Source organism: Electrona antarctica, assembly GCF_951216825.1.
Source record: "Electrona antarctica genome assembly, chromosome: 3".
Taxonomy (NCBI): domain Eukaryota; kingdom Metazoa; phylum Chordata; class Actinopteri; order Myctophiformes; family Myctophidae; genus Electrona; species Electrona antarctica.
The window spans coordinates 59,585,565-59,610,749 of NC_136808.1; the positions used below are offsets into that span (position 1 = coordinate 59,585,565).

General features: G+C 44.4%; 1 protein-coding gene across 1 annotated transcript; it reads right to left on the bottom strand.

The window, feature by feature from the left end:
* Nucleotides 1-952: 952 nt before the first annotated feature.
* On the bottom strand, nucleotides 953-24,929 carry LOC306920498 (transcriptional repressor CTCF-like). The gene is made up of 14 exons (XM_079497291.1): nucleotides 24,717-24,929; nucleotides 23,787-24,083; nucleotides 22,943-23,122; nucleotides 20,965-21,118; nucleotides 19,867-20,028; nucleotides 16,688-16,858; nucleotides 14,702-14,835; nucleotides 14,044-14,164; nucleotides 12,191-12,340; nucleotides 9,203-9,363; nucleotides 8,582-8,764; nucleotides 5,706-5,970; nucleotides 3,791-3,925; nucleotides 953-2,175 (listed from the first exon to the last, which is right to left on the bottom strand). The coding sequence occupies exons 2-14, from the start codon at nucleotides 24,030-24,032 to the stop codon at nucleotides 1,874-1,876; spliced, it is 2,364 nt and encodes a 787-aa protein (XP_079353417.1). The 5' UTR covers nucleotides 24,033-24,083; nucleotides 24,717-24,929; the 3' UTR covers nucleotides 953-1,873.
* Nucleotides 24,930-25,185: the final 256 nt, after the last annotated feature.

Genomic DNA, 25,185 nt, shown 5'->3' on the forward strand with positions numbered 1-25,185 from the left:
CATTCTTTGAAAGCAGGCATCTTGCAATCGCGTCTACCAATCTGGAACTACTTTTACATTTACAGTTTATACTTGTGTCAGACATTGACAAGAGTCCATCTACAAGTTCACAAGCTTCTGCAGCCACTTCTGGCAGCATCTCCTTTCGTTTCTTCAATGTGGACTAAGGCTGAGCTCACACCTTTCATGCAATTCTGGTGCTCGTTGGATGCATGTTGTGTAGTGTCATGGCCGCCCAATGTATTTCCAATGGAGGTCACATGGTTTGACCCAACATTGTGTTGTGTGAGGGGGAGGGGCGTTTCGACTGCGCCCCTCCCCCTCACACAACACAATGTTGGGTCAAACCATGTGACCTCCATTGGAAATACATTGGGCGGCCATGACACTACACAACATGCATCCAACGAGCACAGAACATTGCATTAACCGTGTGAGTGCACCCTTAGCTCCTTGATCTCTAATTCTCAATGCACGAGTGGGCAACGACTCCCAGCTTCTCCAGAAATGTTCTGCAAACCATTGCTTTGGTGAGGTAAAAATTAACCCACAGGTATTGTATTGAACAGCGATCAGCGTTTTAAGGAACCAATAGCAGACTTTACTCTTGCTCATGCATGTAGGTTAATAGAATAAGCGAGAAGCATGATTTTTTCCCCCTTCTTACATATCAATGACTCGACACCAACACGTTCTAATAGATTTCGTACAATTAGCTAAAGCAATTAGTCTGATTGCAATCACTTTCCCCCCCATCAACATTCAGTGTCATCAGTGGCGTGCACAGACATTTAGAGGGGCAGGTGCTCAAGTTAAAAAAGGGCACCTTGTGCAGCGCGTGGAACCGGCCGGTTGCCTTAATCCATTTTGGGCGGGAACCCCTTTTGGTGTTAGCATTATGTTATGCTTTAGCTATTGAAAAATAGCAGATCTACAAGCTCATAGCGCGCCACCGAGTGGCGCGCTATGAGCTTGTAGGTCTGCTATTTTTGAAAAATCAAAAAAATAAGAGAAAAAAATGTTTTTTTTTTCTTTTTTTTTCCAAAAGGGCACATTGCCAAAAGGGCAGGGGGTGCTCTAGCACCCCCTAGTGTCTATCTGTGCACGCCACTGAGTGTCATTGTTCAGCTTGACAACACAGCAACACACCAATTGACACAATGATTAAAACAAAAACAATTTCAGTGAGCTGTTGGTTCAATTAGTTACAAAACATATTGGGAGTTAAGCTTTTTATCAAAGTAGGTGGAGACATAACTCCCTAGTAATGCAGTACATTGAGAAATAAATGAACAAGTTCCACAAGGCTCTATATGCGTAAAACCAAAATTCAGACAGGTTCGTACATAGGGTTGGGATTTTGACGATTGAGATTCCTTAACTGCTCTCTTTAACGATTCATATAGGGTTCCAAATGGAGTCTTACAGGTCTGTAACTCTGAGTGTACAAATAGTACCAAACAGACTATTACAGGTCCATTTGGTTCCATTTGTACACTCTCAGAGTTATGGTTGATCCTTGAAATGATAAAGTTTGCATCGCAGACGTGAGGTCCACATACCAGCTGACGTAGCAGACGTGAGGTCCACATACCAGCTGACGTAGCAGACGTGAGGTCCACATACCAGCTGACGTAGCAGACGTGAGGTCCACATACCAGCTGACGTAGCAGACGTGAGGTCCACATACCAGCTGACGTAGCAGACGTGAGGTCCACATACCAGCTCTGACAAAAAGATAAAGCGCCTCCAGAAACGTATCCAAATGTGATGGAACCGATTGCGGTTCCTCAATGTTGCAGTTGATCCGGTTCCTCCCATTTCGTCCGGATCCCGACGCTATGCGTTCATGATCCTCTAGTCTAGATCTCCATCATCGGTCCATCATGCTGAGGATCATCTCAGGAGTGAGGTCTCCGTTGGCCGTGGTCTCCTTTGACACCTCCTCCTGGACCTGCTCCACCACAGACGACAGTTTCCCCTCACCCTCTTCCAGCTCTTCGCTGGTCCCACTCGTCTCGTCCGCTCCGGCCGCCTTGACATGTAGCTCTGGCTGAACACCCATCTGCTCCTTCCCGCCACCGTCGCCACTCTCCTCCTCGCCGGCGGGGAGGTCACTCTCCTCCTCGCCGGCGGGGAGGTCAGTGACGTCGTCGCAGATGATTACAGTGTATGCTGAAAAGGGGAGGGATGATGACATGGGTTAAAGCCCCAATCTGTGTGATTTGTGTGAAAGGAGCAAAGCAAAGCAAAGTTCTTTGTTTACCCAGGGTGAATGGACTAAGCTCGAGATGCTTGTTTACAGCCAGACCCTGCTCATAGAACATTTCATGGTAGGGGTTCAATGCCTTGCTCAAGGGCACTTCAGCGGTGGTAAATTTAACGTGCCGGTCCGGGGATTCGAACTGGCGACCTTCCGATAACAAGACCGCTCCGCAAACCGTTCGGCCACCGCTGCTGTTTCATAAATGCTTATTACTAATCATTACTAATATTTAGAATGATGACATTTTGGTAGCCATACCCTTTGAAGATTCTATCACTAGTTTGACCACTTCAAATCTTAATAACTAATAACCAAAAATATGCAATGTATTAAATTATCCTTTAACAACTTTCACTGTTTTCAAAATGAGCCAAGCTTGTAGATCACCGTCACTTGTTAGCTTCTAGATCACGGTCACTTTTGTAGGTCACTGTCACTTAAAGGGGAATTCCATGCTAGAAGGCTTTCTTACCTTTCTTTGTAGTTGTTACGTCCCCACCAAAGAGGTCCAGGTGTTTTTTGTGTGCAAAAACTCTTTATTGGCTATTTCCTCTACCATAAGCCCTCAATGAATTGCATTGAATGGGAATTGAATGGGGCTATGGGGTGTTGTGCTAATTCGCTTATTTCCATCGAAATAAGTAGTATGTGTGCCACTTGGGATATTATTTAGATTATGATGAGAGGATATATACAAAAAAATAATAATTTTGAGCGATGGAAATAAGCGAATTAGCACAACAACCCATAGCCCCATTCAATTCAATGCAATTAATTTAGGGCTTATGGTAGGGGAAATAGCCAATAAGGAGGCTTTTGCACAAAATAACACCTGGACCTCTTTGGTGGGGACGTAACAACTACAAAGAAAGGTAAGAAAGCCTTTTAGTATGGAATTCTCCTTTAAGTCTCTTTTTCGTTTTAGGAATATTTTTATTTTGGTCGTCTCATTTTCTCCATGATATAAACAAAGAAGGTTGTTGGCGAACATTTTCTGTCAGTTTTTCAACAATGCAATTATCACGACTTGTTTTGCACACTTTTTAATGTCTGAGTGGCGCGCTACGAGCTTGTAGGTCTGCTATTTTTGAAAAATCGAAGAACCACTGACATAGAAACATAGCTTTTTCAGAAAACTGTCAGGATGTAGAAGACATTTTTAGAATCTGATCTCAGGTCAAAATGGGTTAAAGAAAGAGAGTATTAAGACGTAAAATCATGTTAGGTGGTCCAGTGGTCCTTGGTAGGGGTTCCAGAGGGTCCCCCAGTGGTCCTTGGTAGGGGTTCCAGAGGGTCCCCCAGCAAAATGCGTTAAAACATCATCGCATTTATAACCACTTTATCCATTTGGCTATTCAAAAATAGCAGATCCACGAGCTCACTGCGCATCACTTCATGCCACGCTGAGAGCTTGTACATCTTCTGTTATCTTCTGGGGGGTCCCTGGCACAAACTCTTTTCAGATGGGAGGGTCCATACATTATCATTATCATTGGGGGTCCTTGGCAGCAGAAGCTTACATACCGGCTGGTTTATTCTTGGACGGCCGCCCTCGCTTCTTCTTGACCGGTGGCTGTACTGAGGCAGGGACCGGTGTGATCGGTGGAGCCTGCTCCACCGCCATCTCAATAAACAGACTCTCGTCATCCTGCTCAGGTTCTGCATCAGAGGACAGACGGGAAAGAAAGAGACTTCATCTGTTAACCACTTTTGGGCGGGAACCCCTTTTGGTGTTTGTAAGCATTATGTTATGCTTTAGCTGTTGAAAAATAGCAGATCTACAAGCTCATAGCGCGGCACCGAGTGCCGCGCTATGAGCTTGTAGGTCTGCTATTTTTGAAAAATCACACCCGTGTGAACTGAGTGGTGCAAGGTCTTATATAGCCTGATCAGCTGTGGTCTGACGTAATGTCAGTGACCATAGTAACCATGCTCATTCTTTTGGGCCCCACGTACAGGTACACACAAACACGGATACAAACAAAGCTGGTTGTTGGAGTGGTTTGCACCACTCAAAAATAGTGAAAATGTGGCGCAAATCTTTGAATATGAATGAATGTGAGGATTTAGAAGGCATTTGTAGAATCGTCCTCAGGTCTAAATGGGTTAACCACTTTGAATCTTGGGCAGAGTCGTTCATAGGCGAAAATCTTTACTATAAAATGAAGAAAACTCTTTGTCATGCCCTGGTTTGGCCAAAAGTCATGGCACTTCTTTACACATGTTCTTTGACTCATGGGGAACACATCTGTCACTTTGACCAGTAAGCTCCGCCCTCAGATATTCCGCCATTTTGAGCAGTTTGAAAAATGCTTATACCGGCTTTTCTGCCTGGATTTTTGAGAGATTTGCGTGAAACGTTCTACACACAATCTATGGACCATTATCTGAAATCCCAGTTGAAGAGAAGTGAACACACTGTATATGGATAAAGACATCGTCAAAATCAGGACACACATAATTGTCATCAAAAACACTGAATGATTTTGCTGTTAATAAAACAACCGGTTGTGTCCGGATAGATCAGTAGGTAGAGCTCTCGCCTTTGGAACACCAGGTCATGGGTTCAAGTCCAGGCACCGCCAACTCAGCGTATGAGTCTTCAAGAACCCTTTTAAGTGACCCTTTCACAATGACATAGTCTTAGGTTTCTCAAGTGCAGTCTTCCATTGCTTATTGCTTTCTTGCTTGGTCCTGCCTTATCGCTGCTTGCAGTTATATTTCTATTATTCTTATGTACACACATGTCCCTAACTTATGAAAATATGAATACAGGTAGGTTTGGATAATAGGTGAATACCTGTGTAGTCATCATAAACATATGAATCCAGGTAGGTTTGGATAATAGGTGAATACCTGTGTCGTCATCATAAACATAATACAGGTAGGTTTGGATAATAGGTGAATACCTGTGTCGTCGTCATAAACATAATACAGGTAGGTTTGGATAATAGGTGAATACCTGTGTCGTCATCATAAACATAATACAGGTAGGTTTGGATAATAGGTGAATACCTGTGTCGTCATCATAAACATAATACAGGTAGGTTTGGATAATAGGTGAATACCTGTGTCGTCGTCATAAACATAATACAGGTAGGTTTGGATAATAGGTGAATACCTGTGTCGTCATCATAAACATAATACAGGTAGGTTTGGATAATAGGTGAATACCTGTGTCGTCATCATAAACATAATACAGGTAGGTTTGGATAATAGGTGAATACCTGTGTCGTCATCATAAACATAATACAGGTAGGTTTGGATAATAGGTGAATACCTGTGTCGTCATCATAAACATAATACAGGTAGGTTTGGATAATAGGTGAATACCTGTGTCGTCGTCATAAACATAATACAGGTAGGTTTGGATAATAGGTGAATACCTGTGTCGTCGTCATAAACATAATACAGGTAGGTTTGGATAATAGGTGAATACCTGTGTCGTCGTCATAAACGTAATCATCGTCCTTCCTGCGATGCGTCTTTCTTCTCCGTCCCCGTCGAGTCGCGAGCGGTGCAGGTGTTGCTACATTCTCATCACTAGCCTCCTGGCCATCGCAGGTCTCATTTACGTCCTCCTCATCGGAATTCTGGCCATCACAGATCTCAGTAAGGTTCTCCTCACCATCACAGATCTCAGTAACGTCCTCCTCACCATCATTCTGGCCATCGCAGCTCTCAGCGTGACGCAGCATGACGTTCTGAGGGGAAGGAAACAACAAAACAGCCATGGAGGAGGCATCTCAATGTCACTAAAAACTAACTTCAGACAACCCAAACAGCCATGGAGGCATCTCGATGGCACTAAAAACTAACTTCAGACAACCCAAACAGCCATGGAGGCATCTCAATGTCACTAAAAACTAACTTCAGACCACCCAAACAGCCATGGAGGCATCTCAATGTCACTAAAAACTAACTTCAGACCACCCAAACAGCCATGGAGGCATCTCAATGTCACTAAAAACTAACTTCAGACCACCCAAACAGCCATGGAGGCATCTCAATGTCACTAAAAACTAACTTCAGACCACCCAAACAGCCATGGAGGCATCTCAATGTCACTAAAAACTAACTTCAGACCACCCAAACAGCCATGGAGGCATCTCAATGTCACTAAAAACTAACTTCAGACCACCCAAACAGCCATGGAGGCATCTCGATGTCACTAAAAACTAACTTCAGACCACCCAAACAGCCATGGAGGCATCTCGATGTCACTAAAAACTAACTTCAGACCACCCAAACAGCCATGGAGGCATCTCGATGTCACTAAAAACTAACTTCAGACCACCCAAACAGCCATGGAGGCATCTCAATGTCACTAAAAACTAACTTCAGACCACCCAAACAGCCATGGAGGCATCTCGATGTCACTAAAAACTAACTTCAGACCACCCAAACAGCCATGGAGGCATCTCGATGTCACTAAAAACTAACTTCAGACCACCCAAACAGCCATGGAGGCATCTCAATGTCACTAAAAACTAACTTCAGACCACCCAAACAGCCATGGAGGCATCTCAATGTCACTAAAAACTAACTTCAGACCACCCAAACAGCCATGGAGGCATCTCGATGTCACTAAAAACTAACTTCAGACCACCCAAACAGCCATGGAGGCATCTCGATGTCACTAAAAACTAACTTCAGACCACCCAAACAGCCATGGAGGCATCTCGATGTCACTAAAAACTAACTTCAGACCACCCAAACAGCCATGGAGGCATCTCGATGTCACTAAAAACTAACTTCAGACCACCCAAACAGCCATGGAGGCATCTCAATGTCACTAAAAACTAACTTCAGACCACCCAAACAGCCATGGAGGCATCTCGATGTCACTAAAAACTAACTTCAGACCACCCAAACAGCCATGGAGGCATCTCAATGTCACTAAAAACTAACTTCAGACCACCCAAACAGCCATGGAGGCATCTCGATGTCACTAAAAACTAACTTCAGACCACCCAAACAGCCATGGAGGCATCTCAATGTCACTAAAAACTAACTTCAGACCACCCAAACAGCCATGGAGGCATCTCGATGTCACTAAAAACTAACTTCAGACCACCCAAACAGCCATGGAGGCATCTCGATGTCACTAAAAACTAACTTCAGACCACCCAAACAGCCATGGAGGCATCTCGATGTCACTAAAAACTAACTTCAGACCACCCAAGACAAACGCACACGACTACTTATCAGCCTTAAGCCCATGACCCACCTACCAATTCCAACACACTCGTCTAGTTTGGGATGGCTCAGGGTAGAAAACAGATTTAATCACAATATCACTGGGTTTGGTATTTAATACCTGGCAGATAATAGAGCGTCTCTGTCCCGCCCCCTTTGATGACGACGAGAGCCCCAGAATCTATTTTCTCCATAGACTTTTCAAAAAGTATTTATTTAAAGACGTTTACGCTGCGGACAAAGCCAACTCGGCTCGTGACAAATCATGACAATAAACAACGTTTTGGGCTGATCAAATAATTAATAAGAAGAAAAACAAAACAAAAAGTGTTGTACCCTGCCTTTTTTTTCTTCTAATTATTTGATCTGCCCAAAACATTGTGTTTATTGTCATGATTTGTCACAATCCGATTTGTCTTTGTCCGCGGCGTAAACGTCTTAAATAAATACTTTTTGAAAAGTCTATGGGGAAATTGAACGGGGAATTCTTTTCCAGGCCTCTCGTCGGGTGCGTGACTGCGACGCTCTTATGTATTATGATGGTAATAAAGAGATATTGCCCTCAATACCCTCATACAGCCACAATACTTTGTCTGATCTGGTACTACCCAAATTTAGAACAAATATGGGAAAGTTCTCGTGCTACTACTCTGCCACCAAAATGTGGAATGCCCTGACACCACCCATTAAAAGGATGTGTGCACTGTTTCTTTCAAAATTGGCCTGAAAAACTATCTAGGAGAGGCAAATTTTAATTACCGTAGAAAGGAGGTGTCATTCACCGCCGCCGTTTTCCCTTTTCTCCTTTGTACATATATAGTGTTTGCATTTGTTGATGATATGTATTATTGTGTTTTTTGAGTGGTGCAAACCACTCCAACAACCAGCTTTGTCTGTACCCGTGTATGTACCTGTGTACCTGTACGTGTGTGTACCTGTACGTGGGACCCAAAAAAATGAGCATGGTTACTATGGTCACTGACATTACGACCACAGCTGATCAGGCTATATAAGACCTTGCACCACTCAGTTCACACGGGTGTGATTTTTTTATGCTATGTTGATGAATTAAATTGAAACTTTGTTCCACCACTGTACGTCTCAGTGCAACCTTACCCTGCGAGAGAAGGTCTTGTCACATTTCTGGCAGATGTACATGGCTTGGATGAAGCTGGGATCATGGACGCGTTTGAAGTGTGTGTCCAGGACCGACTTGTGACTGAACGTCTTGTCACACTGGCTGCAGGCGAACGGCCTCTCCCCTGTGTGCGTTCGCTTGTGCATGACCATGTGACGGTCCTGGGGACAGTGCAAAAACAAAAACATTACATTTGGTTTGACGTGTACAGTACGTACCAGTTTGCAGCAGTAGACGTGTACAGTACGTACCAGTTTGCAGCAGTATAGACGTGTACAGTACGTACCAGTTTGCAGCAGTAGACGTGTACAGTACGTACCAGTTTGCAGCAGTATAGACGTGTACAGTACGTACCAGTTTGCAGCAGTATAGACGTGTACAGTACGTACCAGTTTGCAGCAGTAGACGTGTACAGTACGTACCAGTTTGCAGCAGTATAGACGTGTACAGTACGTACCAGTTTGCAGCAGTATAGACGTGTACAGTACGTACCAGTTTGCAGCAGTATAGTCGTGTACAGTACGTACCAGTTGACATAGACGTGTACAGTACGTACCAGTTGACGTGTACAGTACGTACCAGTTTGCAGCAGTACGTACCAGTTTGCAGCAGTAGTCACACTCGTCACACTTCAAGTTTCTTTGGTTCTGGTGAGTCTTCTGGTGCTGGCTGAGCGTGTGGCGTTCGTGGAACACAGCGGGACAGTAGCGGCATTTCTCACCATTCTCGATGTACGAGTGCTGATTCTTCAGGTGCACCGCTGCAAACATGGACAGCCAATGCATTATCATACTATAATCATATCATCATCATCAAATCATCATCATCATCATACTATATCATCATCATCATATCATCATCATCATACTATAATCATATCATCATCATTCATCATAAATCATATATCATCATACTTCATACTATAATTCAGTCAATGTCTGAATGTCTGTCTGTCTGTCAGAAACACCGCCGTAGCTCCTCACTGCCTGCACCAATCACTCCCACTTTTCACACAGGCATTGACCATAATAATATGGAGGTCTTAACGAAGCCCTTTTTTCAATTTAACAAATTATAGATTAATAATGAATTTATTAGTGAATTTAAAAAGCACCCAGGGCGCAGTACCCCCCACGGCCACAAGGGGGGGGCGGGGGGCAATATCTCACAACGGGTAAGGGCTAGTGGAACTAATTGATTTCATCGAATAGCCTCAGGCCATTAAGACCTGAGGCCTACAAAAGAATGGCTTCCAAATCAGTAGTTTAAGTTGTCAAACGTTGTCGTGACAACGGCGCCCCAAAATGATATCCATTTGGCCGTTGACCACCATATGAAAATGTCTTGTGCCACGTACCCCCAGACGAGAAGATTTGTGTTAGATGCATAAGATTTTTAACCTGACTCCGCCAGATGGGGCAGCAGAGAGTACACTGGGTTCCCACCTCCTGCTCCCATCTGGGAACTCTCAGGCAGACTTGATGCCCGGCCACAAAACGGCCTGGCCAATCAGCAGCAGCTAGAGGCGGGATCAAGGCAGCACTGTGTATGCATTGATCCCGCCTCTAGCTGCCGCTGATTGGCACTGAATGAGTTAAATAAATGTTGTGAAAATGCGTTGTGACTTTGATTGACAAGTTTTAATACAAATAGTTCCAATGGCATCTAAATGTGAGGTTGCAAATATGCTTATCGGTGTTGCGAGGATGAGGGGGTACCTGGAAAAAAATCTTCCCCCCAAGGGGTACCTGGGCCAAAAATGTTTGGGAACCCCTGCCTTATATAGGTTGTCCATGCAGAACCATTGCGGCTGGAGAATCCATCACTCATCTTGCACAAATACAATAAAACAGTTTCAGGCATACAGAGAACTTTAAATTCAAATAAACATCCTAACAAGGGGTCTGGGAAGGGAGTGCATTGCAACTTACAAGGGGGGCTTTGATACCGTTAAATGATCACCCAGATAATATCGATACAGCAGCCTCTTGATCGATTCACTTATCGTCCAGATGTTGTATCGATATATTGCCATATCGATTAATTAAATGCACCACTAGTGCTGGGAGATTGGTGCAACGCACAGGTCATGGACCTGTTGAGAGCAGGAATGGACCTGGTGAGACGTACGAGGGGCCCGGACAGGAGTCAACCCACAGAGCCTAGTCCGTCCACGCGCCAGTTCCTCTCACTCCCAGTTCCGGCAGAGTTGTTCCGGAGCATTGGATTGTGTGGCCCTGGTCTTTCCCTAATGCCTAATGGGACTGATCGAGGGTAGCTACTGGGACGTAAGTCGGGACTTGATCACCCGGCTGGGTCACCTGAGTGAGGGGTATGATGTTGCGAGACCCGAAACCCTGATGACCTTATACATCAGCGGTTCCCAAAGTGGGGTCCGCGGACCCCTAGGGGTATGCGACGCATAGCCAGGGGGTACCCGAAATAATTCCCAGAAAAAGAAAAAAGAATGTTTAACATTAAAATTATGTTTATCACGTGGTAATTTCTGCCAAGTTGCGCAATAAACATATTTTTGTGTTGTTCATTGTGTTTCTCCCATGTTTGCTTTGGGCCAATAGCTGACATGATTACTAAAACTACAACATCAGTCAACCTGTCGTGACCCCAAACAGTAACAGCAGGACGCATGCTGCAGAAACAACAAAAAGACTCAGGACACTTGAAAGGTTTCTGCGGCCGCTTCAGATGAGGGGGTACCTGGAAAAATGTCTACCCCAAAAGGGGTACCTGGTCCAAAAAGGTTTGGGAACCCCTGTTATACATCACTGAGGATACGCCCCAGGTGCATCCATGCGATGTATTTTTGTTTTTCTATGGTGGCCATATGGATTCTGCCGCTGTGGCGACCCCGAAGGTCGCCGGCTCTGGCACCCTATCTAAATCATTAGAGCATGGCCTGGGGTACATCTGGGGTACCTCTGGCACCCTATCTAAATCATTAGAGCATGGCCTGGGGTACACCCTATCTAAATCATTAGAGCATGGCCTGGGGTACACCCTATCTAAATCATTAGAGCATGGCCTCGGGTACATCTGTACACCCTATCTAAATCATTAGAGCATGGCCTGGGGTACATCCTATCTAAATCATTAGAGCATGGCCTGGGGTACATCCTATCTAAATCATTAGAGCATGGCCTGGGGTACATCTGGGGTACCTGGGGTACCTCTGGCACCCTATCTAAATCATTAGAGCATGGCCTGGGGTACACCCTATCTAAATCATTAGAGCATGGCCTCGGGTACATCTGTACACCCTATCTAAATCATTAGAGCATGGCCTGGGGTACATCCTATCTAAATCATTAGAGCATGGCCTGGGGTACATGCTATCTAAATCATTAGAGCATGGCCTGGGGTGTACTCTCTGCTGCCCCATCTGGCGGAGTCAGGTTAGGCCTGGGGTACATCTGTGCAAAGCTTTTAGAGACGAATTAGCGCAAAATCACCCTTATCTCTCCCCAACCTCCTCCACTATCATGGTGACTAAGAATTTGAATCTATGGATAGTTATAAACGGGGCAATGTAAAAAAAAAAAGAGAAAGAAAACATGAACCGGACCCACCCATGTCACTCTTGCGGGAGATGACGGTGTCACAGTGCGGGCAGTGGAACTTGGCCACGTTTTCTGTGTGTTTCTGCTGGATGTGGATCTTCAAGGTGCCGCTCTGTGTGAAGCGGACGTGGCAGATGTAGCACTCATATGGCTTCTCACCTTAAAACACACAAAACATGTTGTTGGTCACCCTATGGCTTCTCACCTTAAAACACACAAAACATGTTGTTGGTCACCCTATGGCTTCTCACCTTAAAACACACAAAACATGTTGTTGGTCACCCTTGTTCATTTCAAACTGGAGATACAAACCAAAGTGTCAGGCACAGGCAACTAAAAAAAAGTGTTGAGAAGTTATCCAAAAAACACATTTATGTGGAATGGTTATTGTGTAAAAATATATCAGTGAAAAGATTATATTTTAAAAAGTGACGCAGTATGGCCTTAATTTTCATAAATAGCAGATGTGAAGCTTGGTGTGATGCGTTGTGAGCTTGTAGAGTTTCCAGTATGTGTTGTACCATAAAGAACATACAGTAGATAGGGCTTAAAGCTGCAGTCTTTTTATGGTAGAGTATGTTAATACAATTCATTACGGCTTGGTTGAATGCTTGTTTCCGATTGGTCAATCACTGAATTCAGCTGTGTATTATTTATTGGTAATGATGAGCACTGGGCTCACTAACAGGTCTAATCAAAGGCTAATCTAAAGCGGAGGTGATAAGACCTTTTATCATCCTGTCGGGGTTCATTTAGCAAAAAATGACGCCTTGTTATCCCTTGCCTAACTAACACAACTGTGGTGGTTGTACCAATCTTCTATTGAGATCTATATGAGCATCAAGCTCAAAACACAATATATCCTCCACACAAACGTGCTGTCTCTATCATCTGAAACAATTTGAAATGTTGGTGATCGCTCATGCAAGGTTCATGCGTTTGAAACCCCGGGGAGGACATGAAGGCTACGTATTGAAACCCTGGGGAGGACATGAAGGCTACGTATTGAAACCCCGGGGAGGACATGAAGGCTACGTATTGAAACCCCAGGGAGGACATGAAGGCTACGTATTGAAACCCCAGGGAGGACATGAAGGCTACGTATTGAAACCCCAGGGAGGACATGAAGGCTACGTATTGAAACCCCAGGGAGGACATGAAGGCTACGTATTGAAACCCCAGGGAGGACATGAAGGCTACGTATTGAAACCCCAGGGAGGACATGAAGGCTACGTATTGAAACCCCAGGGAGGACATGAAGGCTACGTATTGAAACCCCAGGGAGGACATGAAGGCTACGTATTGAAACCCCAGGGAGGACATGAAGGCTACGTATTGAAACCCCAGGGAGGACATGAAGGCTACGTATTGAAACCCCAGGGAGGACATGAAGGCTACGTATTGAAACCCCGGGGAGGACATGAAGGCTACGTATTGCAGCTTTTAAGTGATTGTTAACCCATTTTGGGCATAAAGTATTAAAAGGATAGAGACTGATCTGGCGCGTCTACTTCCGTATTTGACCACCAAATTTTGGTGGTCAAATACGGAAGTGCAACCGAGCGCTCAATGTTAAAGCCCAGCTGCACGGGGTTTCCCAGTCATGAATCCACGGGTCCGCCTGTAGTCCCTCATCTTACCACTAGGGCCCAGTGCTTCAACGTTGGAGCGCCTCACTGGCCCCTTGATTTTGGGCGGGAACCCCTTTTGGTGTTAGCATTATGTTATGCTTTAGCTATTTTGAAAAATCGAAGAACGACTGACATAGAAACATAGCTTTTTCAGAAAACTGTCAGGATGTAGAAGACATTTATAGAATCTGATCTCAGGTCAAAATGGGTTAACAGAACAGCGTGTCTTGCCAGTGTGTGTCCTCATGTGTCTCTTTAGCTTGTAGGTGTCTCTGCTGGCGTAGCTGCACACACTGCACTGGAACGGCCGTTCTCCCGTGTGAGAGCGGATGTGTCTCTTCAGCTTACTCACCTACAAATAAAACAACACGTTAAAGGCGCTCCAGGTGAGATAGTTGTTGGTTAAACCATTGGTTTTTTTTTTTGGTTAAAATGTTAAAGCTCTATATTCTGACAGTAATCAGCCAAAGGGAGTCGCAGTCCCGCCCCCTACCAGGGCCCAGGAAATGATTCTCCGTTCATTTTCCTCAGACATTTCAGAAAGTATTTATTTAAAGACGTTTACGCCGCAGACAAAGGCAACTCTTGTCGTGACAAATCATGAAAACAAACACAATTTTTCGGGCCAAACAAAGAATTCTATGTAATTATTTGTTTGGTCCAAAATAGTGTGTGTTGTCATGATTTGTCACGACTCGAGTTGGCTTCGTACGACGCTTAAAAGGTCTTTAAATAAATACTTTTTGAAATGTCTATGGGAAAAATGCATTGTGATTAATTTCCGTCATGAAAGGGGGCGGGACTGCGACGCTTTATAGAGTGTTTGTTCAGTAGCAGGGGTCTCCATGGCTCTAAACAGCACCTTTCAGGTGGGTTGCGGATAACTTGCCTCCACGCTACAATAGTCGCACATGGAGCACTTGAAGGGTTTCTCGTGCGTGTGTTTGTAGCGGCGATGACGTATCAGCTCACCGCTGGTCACAAACGCCATGTCACACTCTGTGCATTTGTGAGGACGTGTGCCTGAGACATTGACATGACAAAGCAGGACAGAAGCAAACACAGTTTAAACACTTCCAACCTGGCACCCATATCTTGGGCTCGTCAAGAAAAATGTCTAAATGTTTGAAAATGTTCTAAAATAAACATATACGATCTACAAGCTCACAACACTGTGAACTTGTATAATTGGCTATTTTAGCTATTCGTCATTCCACAAAATATATACTGTGTAACCCTATAACACTAAACACAGGTGATTTTCATCCGGACAATTATATTTTTGTAATTTTCATAATGTTGCTGATGTCTGAGGTGGGTGGGTCTTTCAGTACCTTCGTGATGCTCAGTGACATCATAATGATGTCTGAGGTGGGTGGGTCTTTCAGTACCTTCGTGATGCTCAGTGACATCATAATGATGTCTGAGGTGGGTGGGTCTTTCAGTACCTCCATGATGCTCAGTGACATCATAATGATGTCTGAGGTGGGTGGGTCTTTCAGTACCTCCGTGATGCTCAGTGACATCATAATGATGTCTGAGGTGGGTGGGTCTTTCAGTACCTCCGTGATGCTCAGTGACATCATAATGATGTCTGAGGTGGGTGGGTCTTTCAGTACCTTCGTGATGCTCAGTGACATCATAATGATGTCTGAGGTGGGTGGGTCTTTCAGTACCTTCGTGATGCTCAGTGACATCATAATGATGTCTGAGGTGGGTGGGTCTTTCAGTACCTTCGTGATGCTCAGTGACATCATAATGATGTCTGAGGTGGGTGGGTCTTTCAGTACCTTCGTGATGCTCAGTGACATCATAATGATGTCTGAGGTGGGTGGGTCTTTCAGTACCTCCATGATGCTCAGTGACATCATAATGATGTCTGAGGTGGGTGGGTCTTTCAGTACCTCCGTGATGCTCAGTGACATCATAATGATGTCTGAGGTGGGTGGGTCTTTCAGTACCTTCGTGATGCACAGTGACATCATAATGATGTCTGAGGTGGGCGGGTCTTTCAGTACCTTCGTGATGCTCAGTGACATCATAATGATGTCTGAGGTGGGTGGGTCTTTCAGTACCTTCGTGATGCTCAGTGACATCATAATGATGTCTGAGGTGGGTGGGTCTTTCAGTACCTTCGTGATGCTCAGTGACATCATAATGATGTCTGAGGTGGGTGGGTCTTTCAGTACCTTCGTGATGCTCAGTGACATCATAATGATGTCTGAGGTGGGTGGGTCTTTCAGTACCTTCGTGATGCTCAGTGACATCATAATGATGTCTGAGGTGGGTGGGTCTTTCAGTACCTTCGTGATGCTCAGTGACATCATAGAAGGTATAGGTTTGTTTCCCTACCCACATCCCTGGTTTTATCTACAGGCAGGTGTTCGGGTGAATTTACCTGTGTTTAGTGATAGAGAAAAATCCCATACACCCACAATGGGTTTTTTTTTCCACTGGACCATTCTCACATGTGCCAGGAATGGGTGGACCAAAGGAGTAGTTCCCATTAGTTTTTCTTTTAAGAATATCTTTCAAAAGAATACCCACATTTTCACAGATTTTTGCCTCCCATGATATCCATTTTTTGTTTTTTTTGTGAAAAGTCATGATGAAATATTAACCCATTCTAGGCGGGAACCACTTTTGGTGTTTTAACTAAGCATTATGTTAGCTATTGAAAAATAGCAGATCTACAAGCTCATAGCACGCCACTCGGTGGCACGCTACGAGCTTGTATCTTGAAAATGCGGCACAAATCTTTGAATATATATTCTTTCAGAATACTTTTTTTTTAATTTCGACGTCAGGCTATAAAGAAGAGTGCCTCAAGTTCGGCCGAATAGTTGGGTGGCCGAAGATTGGGTGCATCATGTACCTGTGTGTGTGTTGAGGTGGTTTCTCAGCAGGGTGGGCGTCCTGAAGGCCCTCCCACACAGGTGACATTTATGTGGCCTGTCATCCGTGTGGCTCTTCATGTGCCTGTCCAGGCTGGAGCGTTTGGGACACATGTAGTCACACAGCTCACACTGGAACGTCTTATTTACACCTGCACAATGAAACGTTTAAATAAGCAGTCATCATAGTCATACAATGGTGAGATTGCCTTGTTTTCTGAAGGGAGTTCAGTTTGGCTTGGGGCTAAATAGGTGACAATCACGGGGAGCCCTTAAAACAGGGGTGGGCCACATGTGGCCCCCACCTTCACTTAATGCGGCCCGCAGGTTAATATCAGAATACTGATATAGTATTGATTTCAGCCGTTACAATTCCAAACATGCAAACACGACACGATTTGATTATACTTAATGACTAGTATTAAATGACTAGTACTTAATGACTAGTATTAAAATATTGTATTTTTGTGTCCTTTGTATTTAGTTCATAAGGTTATCATAACTAAAACTAAATGCATTTGAAAATCAATAAAAAGGTTACTTTTCAGGATTCTAATAAAAAAAAAAATCAGTATTTCAATTCAAATATAGCAAAAATAGCTGATCTACAAGCTCAAAACACGTCGCGCTGCGACGCGTTTTGAGCTTGTAGATCGGCTATTTTTGATAAGACAGTAATGCACTGTGGCCCTCCTGGAGTGAATGTGGAAATATAGTGGCCCTCGCCATCGTCAAAGTTGCCCACCCCTGCCTTAAATAGAAAGATTTTATGGAATATGCTTCTGAACATATTGCTAGTTTGACCACTTCAAATGCTCTAATCTGAAAATAATATCTAAAAATAGCCTGTCTACAAGCTCTTAATTAGGGATGTACCGACGATGAGACATTTTGGCCGATATCGATATCCGATATAATTAATTGCTGTTATGTCCGATAACCGATATAACCGATGTCGATATGATCTCATTCTGTATTAAGAAAATCTAATCATTTTTGCCATTCTGAAAAAAAGACTTAAAATAAAAAAATAAAATAAAAAAAACGTATAAAAGCTTCCCCAGAAAACATCCTGCCACACCAATAGCCAGCGCAACACCCCGTCCTTTGTCCGCCTTCTCCTACCAAACCACACCATTTGCACACATCTCACCATGCACAACACCAGCAGCATGCCTGTCCAGACATCACGCACTACTTTGCATCCATGCAACTGTCATATTTACAGTACAATATCCATTTCTATGAAAGAACACATTCTTGCGCAACACCACCAGCCTACGTCAAAATCGTCACCACTTTGCCGAGTTACGCCAACTCCGTTCACTTCAGGGGGCCAATGGCGCATTGTAGTCTACGGCCTTCAGTTCACAGTGACACACGCGTTACATGAACCACGCGACCGGGATGATTTCCAACCCCTCAATGTCCAACCTCGCTGCCTCTGCTCCACACCAGCTCATTCTACCTCAGCCCCCTCCCCCTCTGGCTGCTGTGCCGGACAGGCGAACACTCCACCTCAGACAGTAACAGTATGCATCGAGAAACAAACACCATGTCGTGTTGACTAGACTACACTAATAAGGACCCATGACGGCCACCGCCAGCAACAACATGCCGGCAACAACCCGAAAAAGACATCTCTCGCCTATCACGAGTGAGTGAGTGAGTGAGTGTGTGTGTGTGCATGGACCTTGCATCAGTGCCGCGGGTTCACAACTTCACAGTACACTGTGGAGGATTTTTGTATCGCATCGCGGGGCCGGGGGGACTTGAATTGACTGAAGTGCGCGAGTGAGCGTGTGAGTGAGTGAGTGTGTGCGCGCGCGCAACAACACATAATAATAATGAATAACCCATCCGTTACTACATGTGGAGTCTGTCAACTCCCGCAATTTCCTTCTTCCCATATTGCGCTGCAACGTAACTCTAGGATGAGCCGCCCAAAGGGCGGCGAAATTCTAGTTGATATAATTTGCAGCCTTCATCATATCAAAAGGCTTTTTCAGGCTTTTCTTATTTTTTTCCTTAACATAATTATAAAATAAAATATCTGCTATTTTACAGATACCGATTACCGATATATCCTTTTAAGGCCAATATCGGCCGATACCGATGTGTTTGCTGATTAATCTCCCATCACTACTCTTAATGTGTCACAGACAGATTGAAGAGCTTGTAGATCTGCTATTTTTGCTGTGCAACATGCTTCCATAGAAGACCTCTTTCACACTAAACGATTGATACCCGACTAGGCATCACACACTGCAAGAGTTCACCAATAAGATGCAGACCCGATACATATAGGCTACGATCCAGACCCGATAAGACCCGAGAGTTTAATTTTCATTAAACTCTCGCACGCACGCACGCACGCTCGCACACACGCACACGCACACACACACACCAAAAGTTTGCTCTGCACTGTTGATTCCGATGCAGTTTTATCAACATTATTAAAGTGAAATGCGTTGGTTTTATAGACTATTTAACAGCAACATTGTGCTAATATAGCTACCAATATGTACGACAGGGATTTGCCCAAGGAATAAAGGTTATATAGGCTATATTATCATCTGATCATATATCGATACAGTCGACAGACAGACAGTGTCAGTGAGTGAGCACAGCCGTCCTGTGCTCTCATTGGCTGTAATACAGGACTTCTCTGGACGTGGTCGCAACCCAGTTCATACTGTATGATGTCCAGTCGGCGAGAAAGCCAAATATCAAACCTGCTAGATATTCAGAAACGGTCGGGAAGGCGTCGGCGAGTGCTTTTATCGGCGCTATATCTTCTCGCAGAGCCTTTCACACACAGCGAGCAGAACCTGGGCGATCAAAGCCCGATCCCGTCAGATCGGGGGTTTTGTCGGTAAGCGCCAAAAATGGTCCCCGACAGCATAATCGGAGCAAATATCGGGCAGTGTGTACGAGCCATTAACCACTTGGCTATCAGCGCTTCCAGCAAAAAGTGATATCAAGGCCTGGGGTCTGGCCTAGCGGTTCAGGCACCTAGGCTGGTAATCGGTAGTTCAAGTCCCAATCCCGACGAACTTTGCTGTCCCCCCCCCCCCCCCCCCCCATTTCCTGTCCACTTACTGTGTATCTATCTATCAATATAGGCAAAAAAAGCCTTCTAAAAAAAGTGAGCTCTAACCTTTCTTCTTGATCTTGGTGGATTTAGGGAGTTTCTTGTTGCCTACGATCTTCACAGCGTTGATCTCTGACAGCTGCCCTTCCTGCTGCTCCTCCTCAAAGTCGTAGACGGCGTCCTCCGCATCACCGCCGCCCCCCGTGTAGCGCAGCTGGTTCTTCTTGGCTGGGGACATCACGACCGTGACATTTTTAGTCCTCGATTAATTGTTGCAAAATTCATTATGTAATGGAACACATATTCAAACACTCATGTTTGCCTTTTATGGCAGATATGACAAATAACGTTGCTGTTTGTTTTTAAACTGTTTCTTTTTAAAATTAAAGCCCTACTTGATCATCCTATACACTATATATACACAGCATCACACAACATTATCAAAATTAGCAGATCTGCAAGCTTTAAATGCGGGATGAGGCGACACGCTTTGAGCTTGTAGATCTGCTATTTTTTTTTTATTTGAATCCTGAAAAGTAACAGTTTTGGACATGTGAGCTTATTACCGATACCAATAATCAAAAGAAATAACGTGCATATAGATAGAGTACCGAAGTCCTGACGTCACTCGTTCATCCCCTGGGTTACGGAAGTAATTCCTCTATGGAGAATGACATCGGGTCATCTTAGAATCGTCTCATATAATAGTTGTGGTCCAAAAATAAACAAATTGTCACTATTGTCAGGGAGCGAGGTGGCTCTGTATCACTTACGAAAGTCAGTCACTCATATTTTCGGCAGCAGTTAACGTTAGCGTTTTCTCGCCTTCAGTTGATGCTTCATATAATCCATATAAGTCAAACTGTCCTATTTTGTTTCTTTTTGGAACACAGTTGATGCAATATTAAACATGTCTATGGGAATTCAGAATGGGCAGGGAAAAAGGGACCCAGGTGGCTGCGTAAATGACGTCAGACTTCGGTGCTCCATGATAATTTGATACTTTCAAAACTTTTGAAAATAGCTGATTGATAAGCTTACAACGTAGCAGATGAGGTATTTTCAAAAGGTTTCATCACATGAATTTATATAGATTTCTGACGATCATCTCAAATAATTGCGATGAGTTGATTATGCCATAATTATGAAAGGGCCTGTTCTTGCCTTGCTTTCCCTCGTGGACAGCAGTGGCATCGGGCTGGAAGTCAGGGTCTTCAGACTGTTTGGGGTCTTCAGGTTGTTGCTCGTCCTCCTCTGGCTGAAACGTGTGCATCTCATCATCTGTCATCAGCTCTCCATTATCACCCACCTTCACCACCTGAAGGAACAAGGACACCACCATTAGAGCAAGGTTTACCCAACTTTTCAGACTGTGACCCCCCCAAAATAAACCATTTAACTCTTTTGCCGCCGAGATCCCCTTTTGCCGCCTATTTTAATATAAATTGATTACGGTTCACAACTGTGTTCTCTACACGCTCATAACACTCCGTCCGGTTCGGGTGCAATGAAAAAAACAAAGTGAAAATTCTGCTGTCTTATGCCGTCTATGGGAACGCAGTTTTTAGAATTGAAATATCTCGGATTCTTCTTTTTGGATCAAATTAATTTGGGGGAATTAAATAACATTAGTGGGACCTGTTACATAGCGGTTTTTCACTTCCTGATCTCGGTTTCTGAGTGAAACGGCTTTCAAACTAAAAGTGTCCCCAATCTAAAATCAATGGCTGGCGGTTCTGGAGTACACAATTCAGACATCAGATGGGGGTGTTGGTGGTAAATGAGTCAAACTGGGGACCCCCCACCCTGAAAAGCACTTAGAATTGTAGAGGTGCATTACATTTAGTTTGACTCAGCTCGACAGATAAATATTGTGAAAATAGCCAATCTACAAGCTCACAATGACAATGGCGTTGCGAGCTTGTAGATCAGCTATGTTCACAATTTGTTTGTGAGCTTAGAGGTCTGCTATTTTGCCGTTCTCTGCACACACAACACCTTTTGTACGACAGAGCATAAATTAGGCTTGATGGGCTGCACCTGCACGAGTAGGCTCTGCTGCCGTGATCATAGAGTGCCCCCTCCCTCTGGTCTATGACAGCCACTGCTAGGTGTGGTTTTGAGGACAACTGCTTTGAATTGCCATTATTGTTTACACACAACAGAAACCAAGGATTACATATATTTCAAGGGGCAAGAGATCACAATAAAACTCATAAGCATTCCTCCTCCATACTGGGAGAAAAACAACATCTGAATGTTTGATGGGATGCATTTTACACGCAAGTGCAGTGACCACTTTTACATGGTGGCGAGGGACTGCCCATACTCTCTGACATCCCATTAGTCAGGCTTTGCGTGCGGTTAGGGTTAGCGTTGGTAATACACGAGTCAGACCAACGCGCCCGTCTGAATAATGAGCCGTTGGGCTAATGACATGGCACCCATGTGGTGCCGGCCGCACGGCGCACGCATACTGGTTCTTATCAGTGTGACGTTGTCTGATAAGGGTCTATGCCAAATCACTGGCAGCGAAACGTTTTGAGCTGGTAAATATGCTACTTTTGAATTTGATATCTGAAAAGTAACAGTTTTGGACATTGATTGAATGATGGAAAACAGTTTGTAGAATGGGTACAGTTCAATGGAAGTACAGGCCAATACAAAATCTGCAAAGAGGATAAAACCAGAGAGCACAAAGACTTGTTTACATCAGGGTCCTCCATTTTCAGTTCATCAGAACATTTAAAGACATACAGATATACACTTCTATGCAAAAAAGGAAATCATCATATACACGGTAAAATATACACAAATGGGGGGGGGGGGACTTTTTTACAGAGGCCGGTTTCGAATTGCAGCCGTCCGTAAGTGCTCTTTGAGAGAGGTTTTGAAGGAGTCACAAAGGGATTCACATTTTCCGTTGGTGGGGCGTTCCTCATTTTAGTGGCATAGGAGCAAAAAAGTGTTTATCAGGTTCGGGGGTCAAATTAAAGCATGGCGGCAATGTATGCGTGTTTCCACATGCACAGCTGGCCCGACTCACATTAAAGCGCCATTTTTTAACCCTTGTGCTGCTGCGGCACAACAAGAAAAATATCATCTTTTTGTTCAAAGTGATACGGGTGGGTCGGTGCCATACCTGGAAGCCCTCAGGGCAGATCAGTGGCTTTACGTCCCTGTTGCAGTCCGAGGAGGAGGAGGTGACGAAGGTGGCCGCTTGGAGCCCGTCCACCATGGCTGAGGTGACCGGTACCTCTACCAGCTGCAGCTGTCCTAGGCCCAGTGCTGTGCCACCGGCCTGCTCGTCCATGTTCACCACCTACATATGGAATAAAGCAAAATATGTGCTAAAATGGCTAAATGTTTTAGGCCGACCAGCTGAAGAAATCATGACATTTCTGAGACCATTCATGTTTCTGGAAGATGCTTCTAAACTTGTATTCTATTGCTATTCACTTCAAATACTCATACTTTCATCTCAAAATAACAATGAATAATAATGACTGAAAAGAGCCGGGTTCGTGTTAGTAACAAGCTAACAGTATACCGGTAGGGCTACTGTCTGCAGACCCTTATCAGACGACGTCACACTGATAAGAACCAGTATGCGTGCGCCGTGCGGCCGGCACCACATGGGTGCCATGTCATTAGCCCGACGGCTCATTATTCAGACGGCGTGTTTGTCTGACTCGTACATTACCCCATTACGCTAACCCTAACTGCACGCAAAGCCTGACTAATGGGATGGAGAGTTGGGAACCAAATGGGCCCTTATAGATCTTTAAGTCTTGAGAGCGTTCTCAAGAGTTAAATTATTGTCAATCATCTGCATTACTTAAAATGACAATGTAGAAGAATTGTTATTTTGATCAACGTTTGGCAACAGCATGGAATCAAATGGTGGTCCGTGGCTCAAATACTGAACAAATAATGGGCCTTGACATGAAAAGCGTTGAAAACCACTGCTTCACACACACACACACCTGTAGCGTGATGACTTGTCCCTGGTCTCCGGTGGCGGTGACCGTCACAGTGCCTCCCAGCATGTCACCCTTCAGCTGCTGCAGCAAGGCCGGGCTCAGAGCATCCATCACCACCATCCTCACGCCACTGCTGCTGTCGACACCCGACGACACTCCCGCATCCACGGAGCCACCATCATCTCCATCCTCCTCCGAAACCTTACCATCTGAAGCCGTCGAGGTGGGCTCGGCCTGAGACGTCTCCATAGAAGCCACCTCTCGGCCTCCCAAAGTTTCAATGGGAACACTTTCTCCCTTCTGTGAAGAGATGCGCACGAACGCGCACGCGCACACGCACACACACACACACACACACACAATGTCACTGGTTGTTTTTGTTATGAGAAGTTTTGATACATAGCCGTTTGTATTGTATGTTCAACCTCACTATAGACAGAACTGGCACATGTTGAAGGTTTTTCATGCCAGACAGTGTAATGATTGACGTCAAATATTTGGACATCTATTTGTGTTTACATCATGGTGTGATACATATTACCGGCACTCTCCTCCTCCTGGGCTGGCAATGCATCTTGTAGTATTATATGATAGGTTACATTGATTGCACAATATACAACATCCTAATGCTTAATGGCTATGGACCAGAGCAACGCTTGTTTTGAATAAATAGTAGAACTAGATTGTGTTCTTTTTGCGAGCGACATTGTCGTACCGTGGCGTAAAATGCTTTTTTGTTTTGTTTATAAATCAGCAGATCTACAAGATCAAAACGCGTCCTTCCGCAACACGTTGTGAGCTTGTAGATCTGCTGTAGATTTGTCGAACTGTTTTTTCCCCTGCTATACTGCGACGCCTACAGGCCGAGGGCAGCTACTACAACAACGTTCCACTTTACAGTAGGCAATAAGGATGTATTGTATTATTATTTACCTGCTATGGACTCCGCAATGTCGCTCTCTATTCCGATGGAGAGCACAGTTACCTCGGTTATCTGTGACTTTATACGTGCGTTGCTGTGTGGGAGCCGCCTTGTGTTGTTAAAGCAGCAGTTATATTTACACAAAATGGAGGTCTGGAGAGGAGAGGACAGAGGACCGACGGGAAAAAACAGCACAGGAGGAGGGGCCACGTTTAAATTCTTCTTCTTCTGCTTTTATTCTTGTTATTTTTCTTTCTTTCGACGATTGCGTATATATACCGCCACCTTAGAATATACTCCGCCACCCACTGACTGTTACCCGGAGATTCTAAAAGGTTTGAATTGAATTAGTATGCGAGTGACACGAGTGGCTTGTCACCGTTTTGTCAGAAATTGAGTAATTAGCATAATTAGTCACACAGAACTGGAAATGGGCTATAATTCTGATAAATAATTGTGCTTAATGTGTTGTTTCTACAT

Bases quoted from the DNA above. Each gene is read 5' to 3' on its own strand.
- LOC306920498 (XM_079497291.1), bottom strand. From the start codon at position 24,032: ATGGAGACGTCTCAGGCCGAGCCCACCTCGACGGCTTCAGATGGTAAG. The intron at 16,859-19,866 runs GTTAGAGCTCAC...TTCATTGTGCAG, and splicing joins CACCAAGATCAAGAAGAAAG to GTGTAAATAAGACGTTCCAG. The intron at 3,926-5,705 runs GTATTCACCTAT...CCTCTGATGCAG, and splicing joins CGTTTATGACGACGACACAG to AACCTGAGCAGGATGACGAG.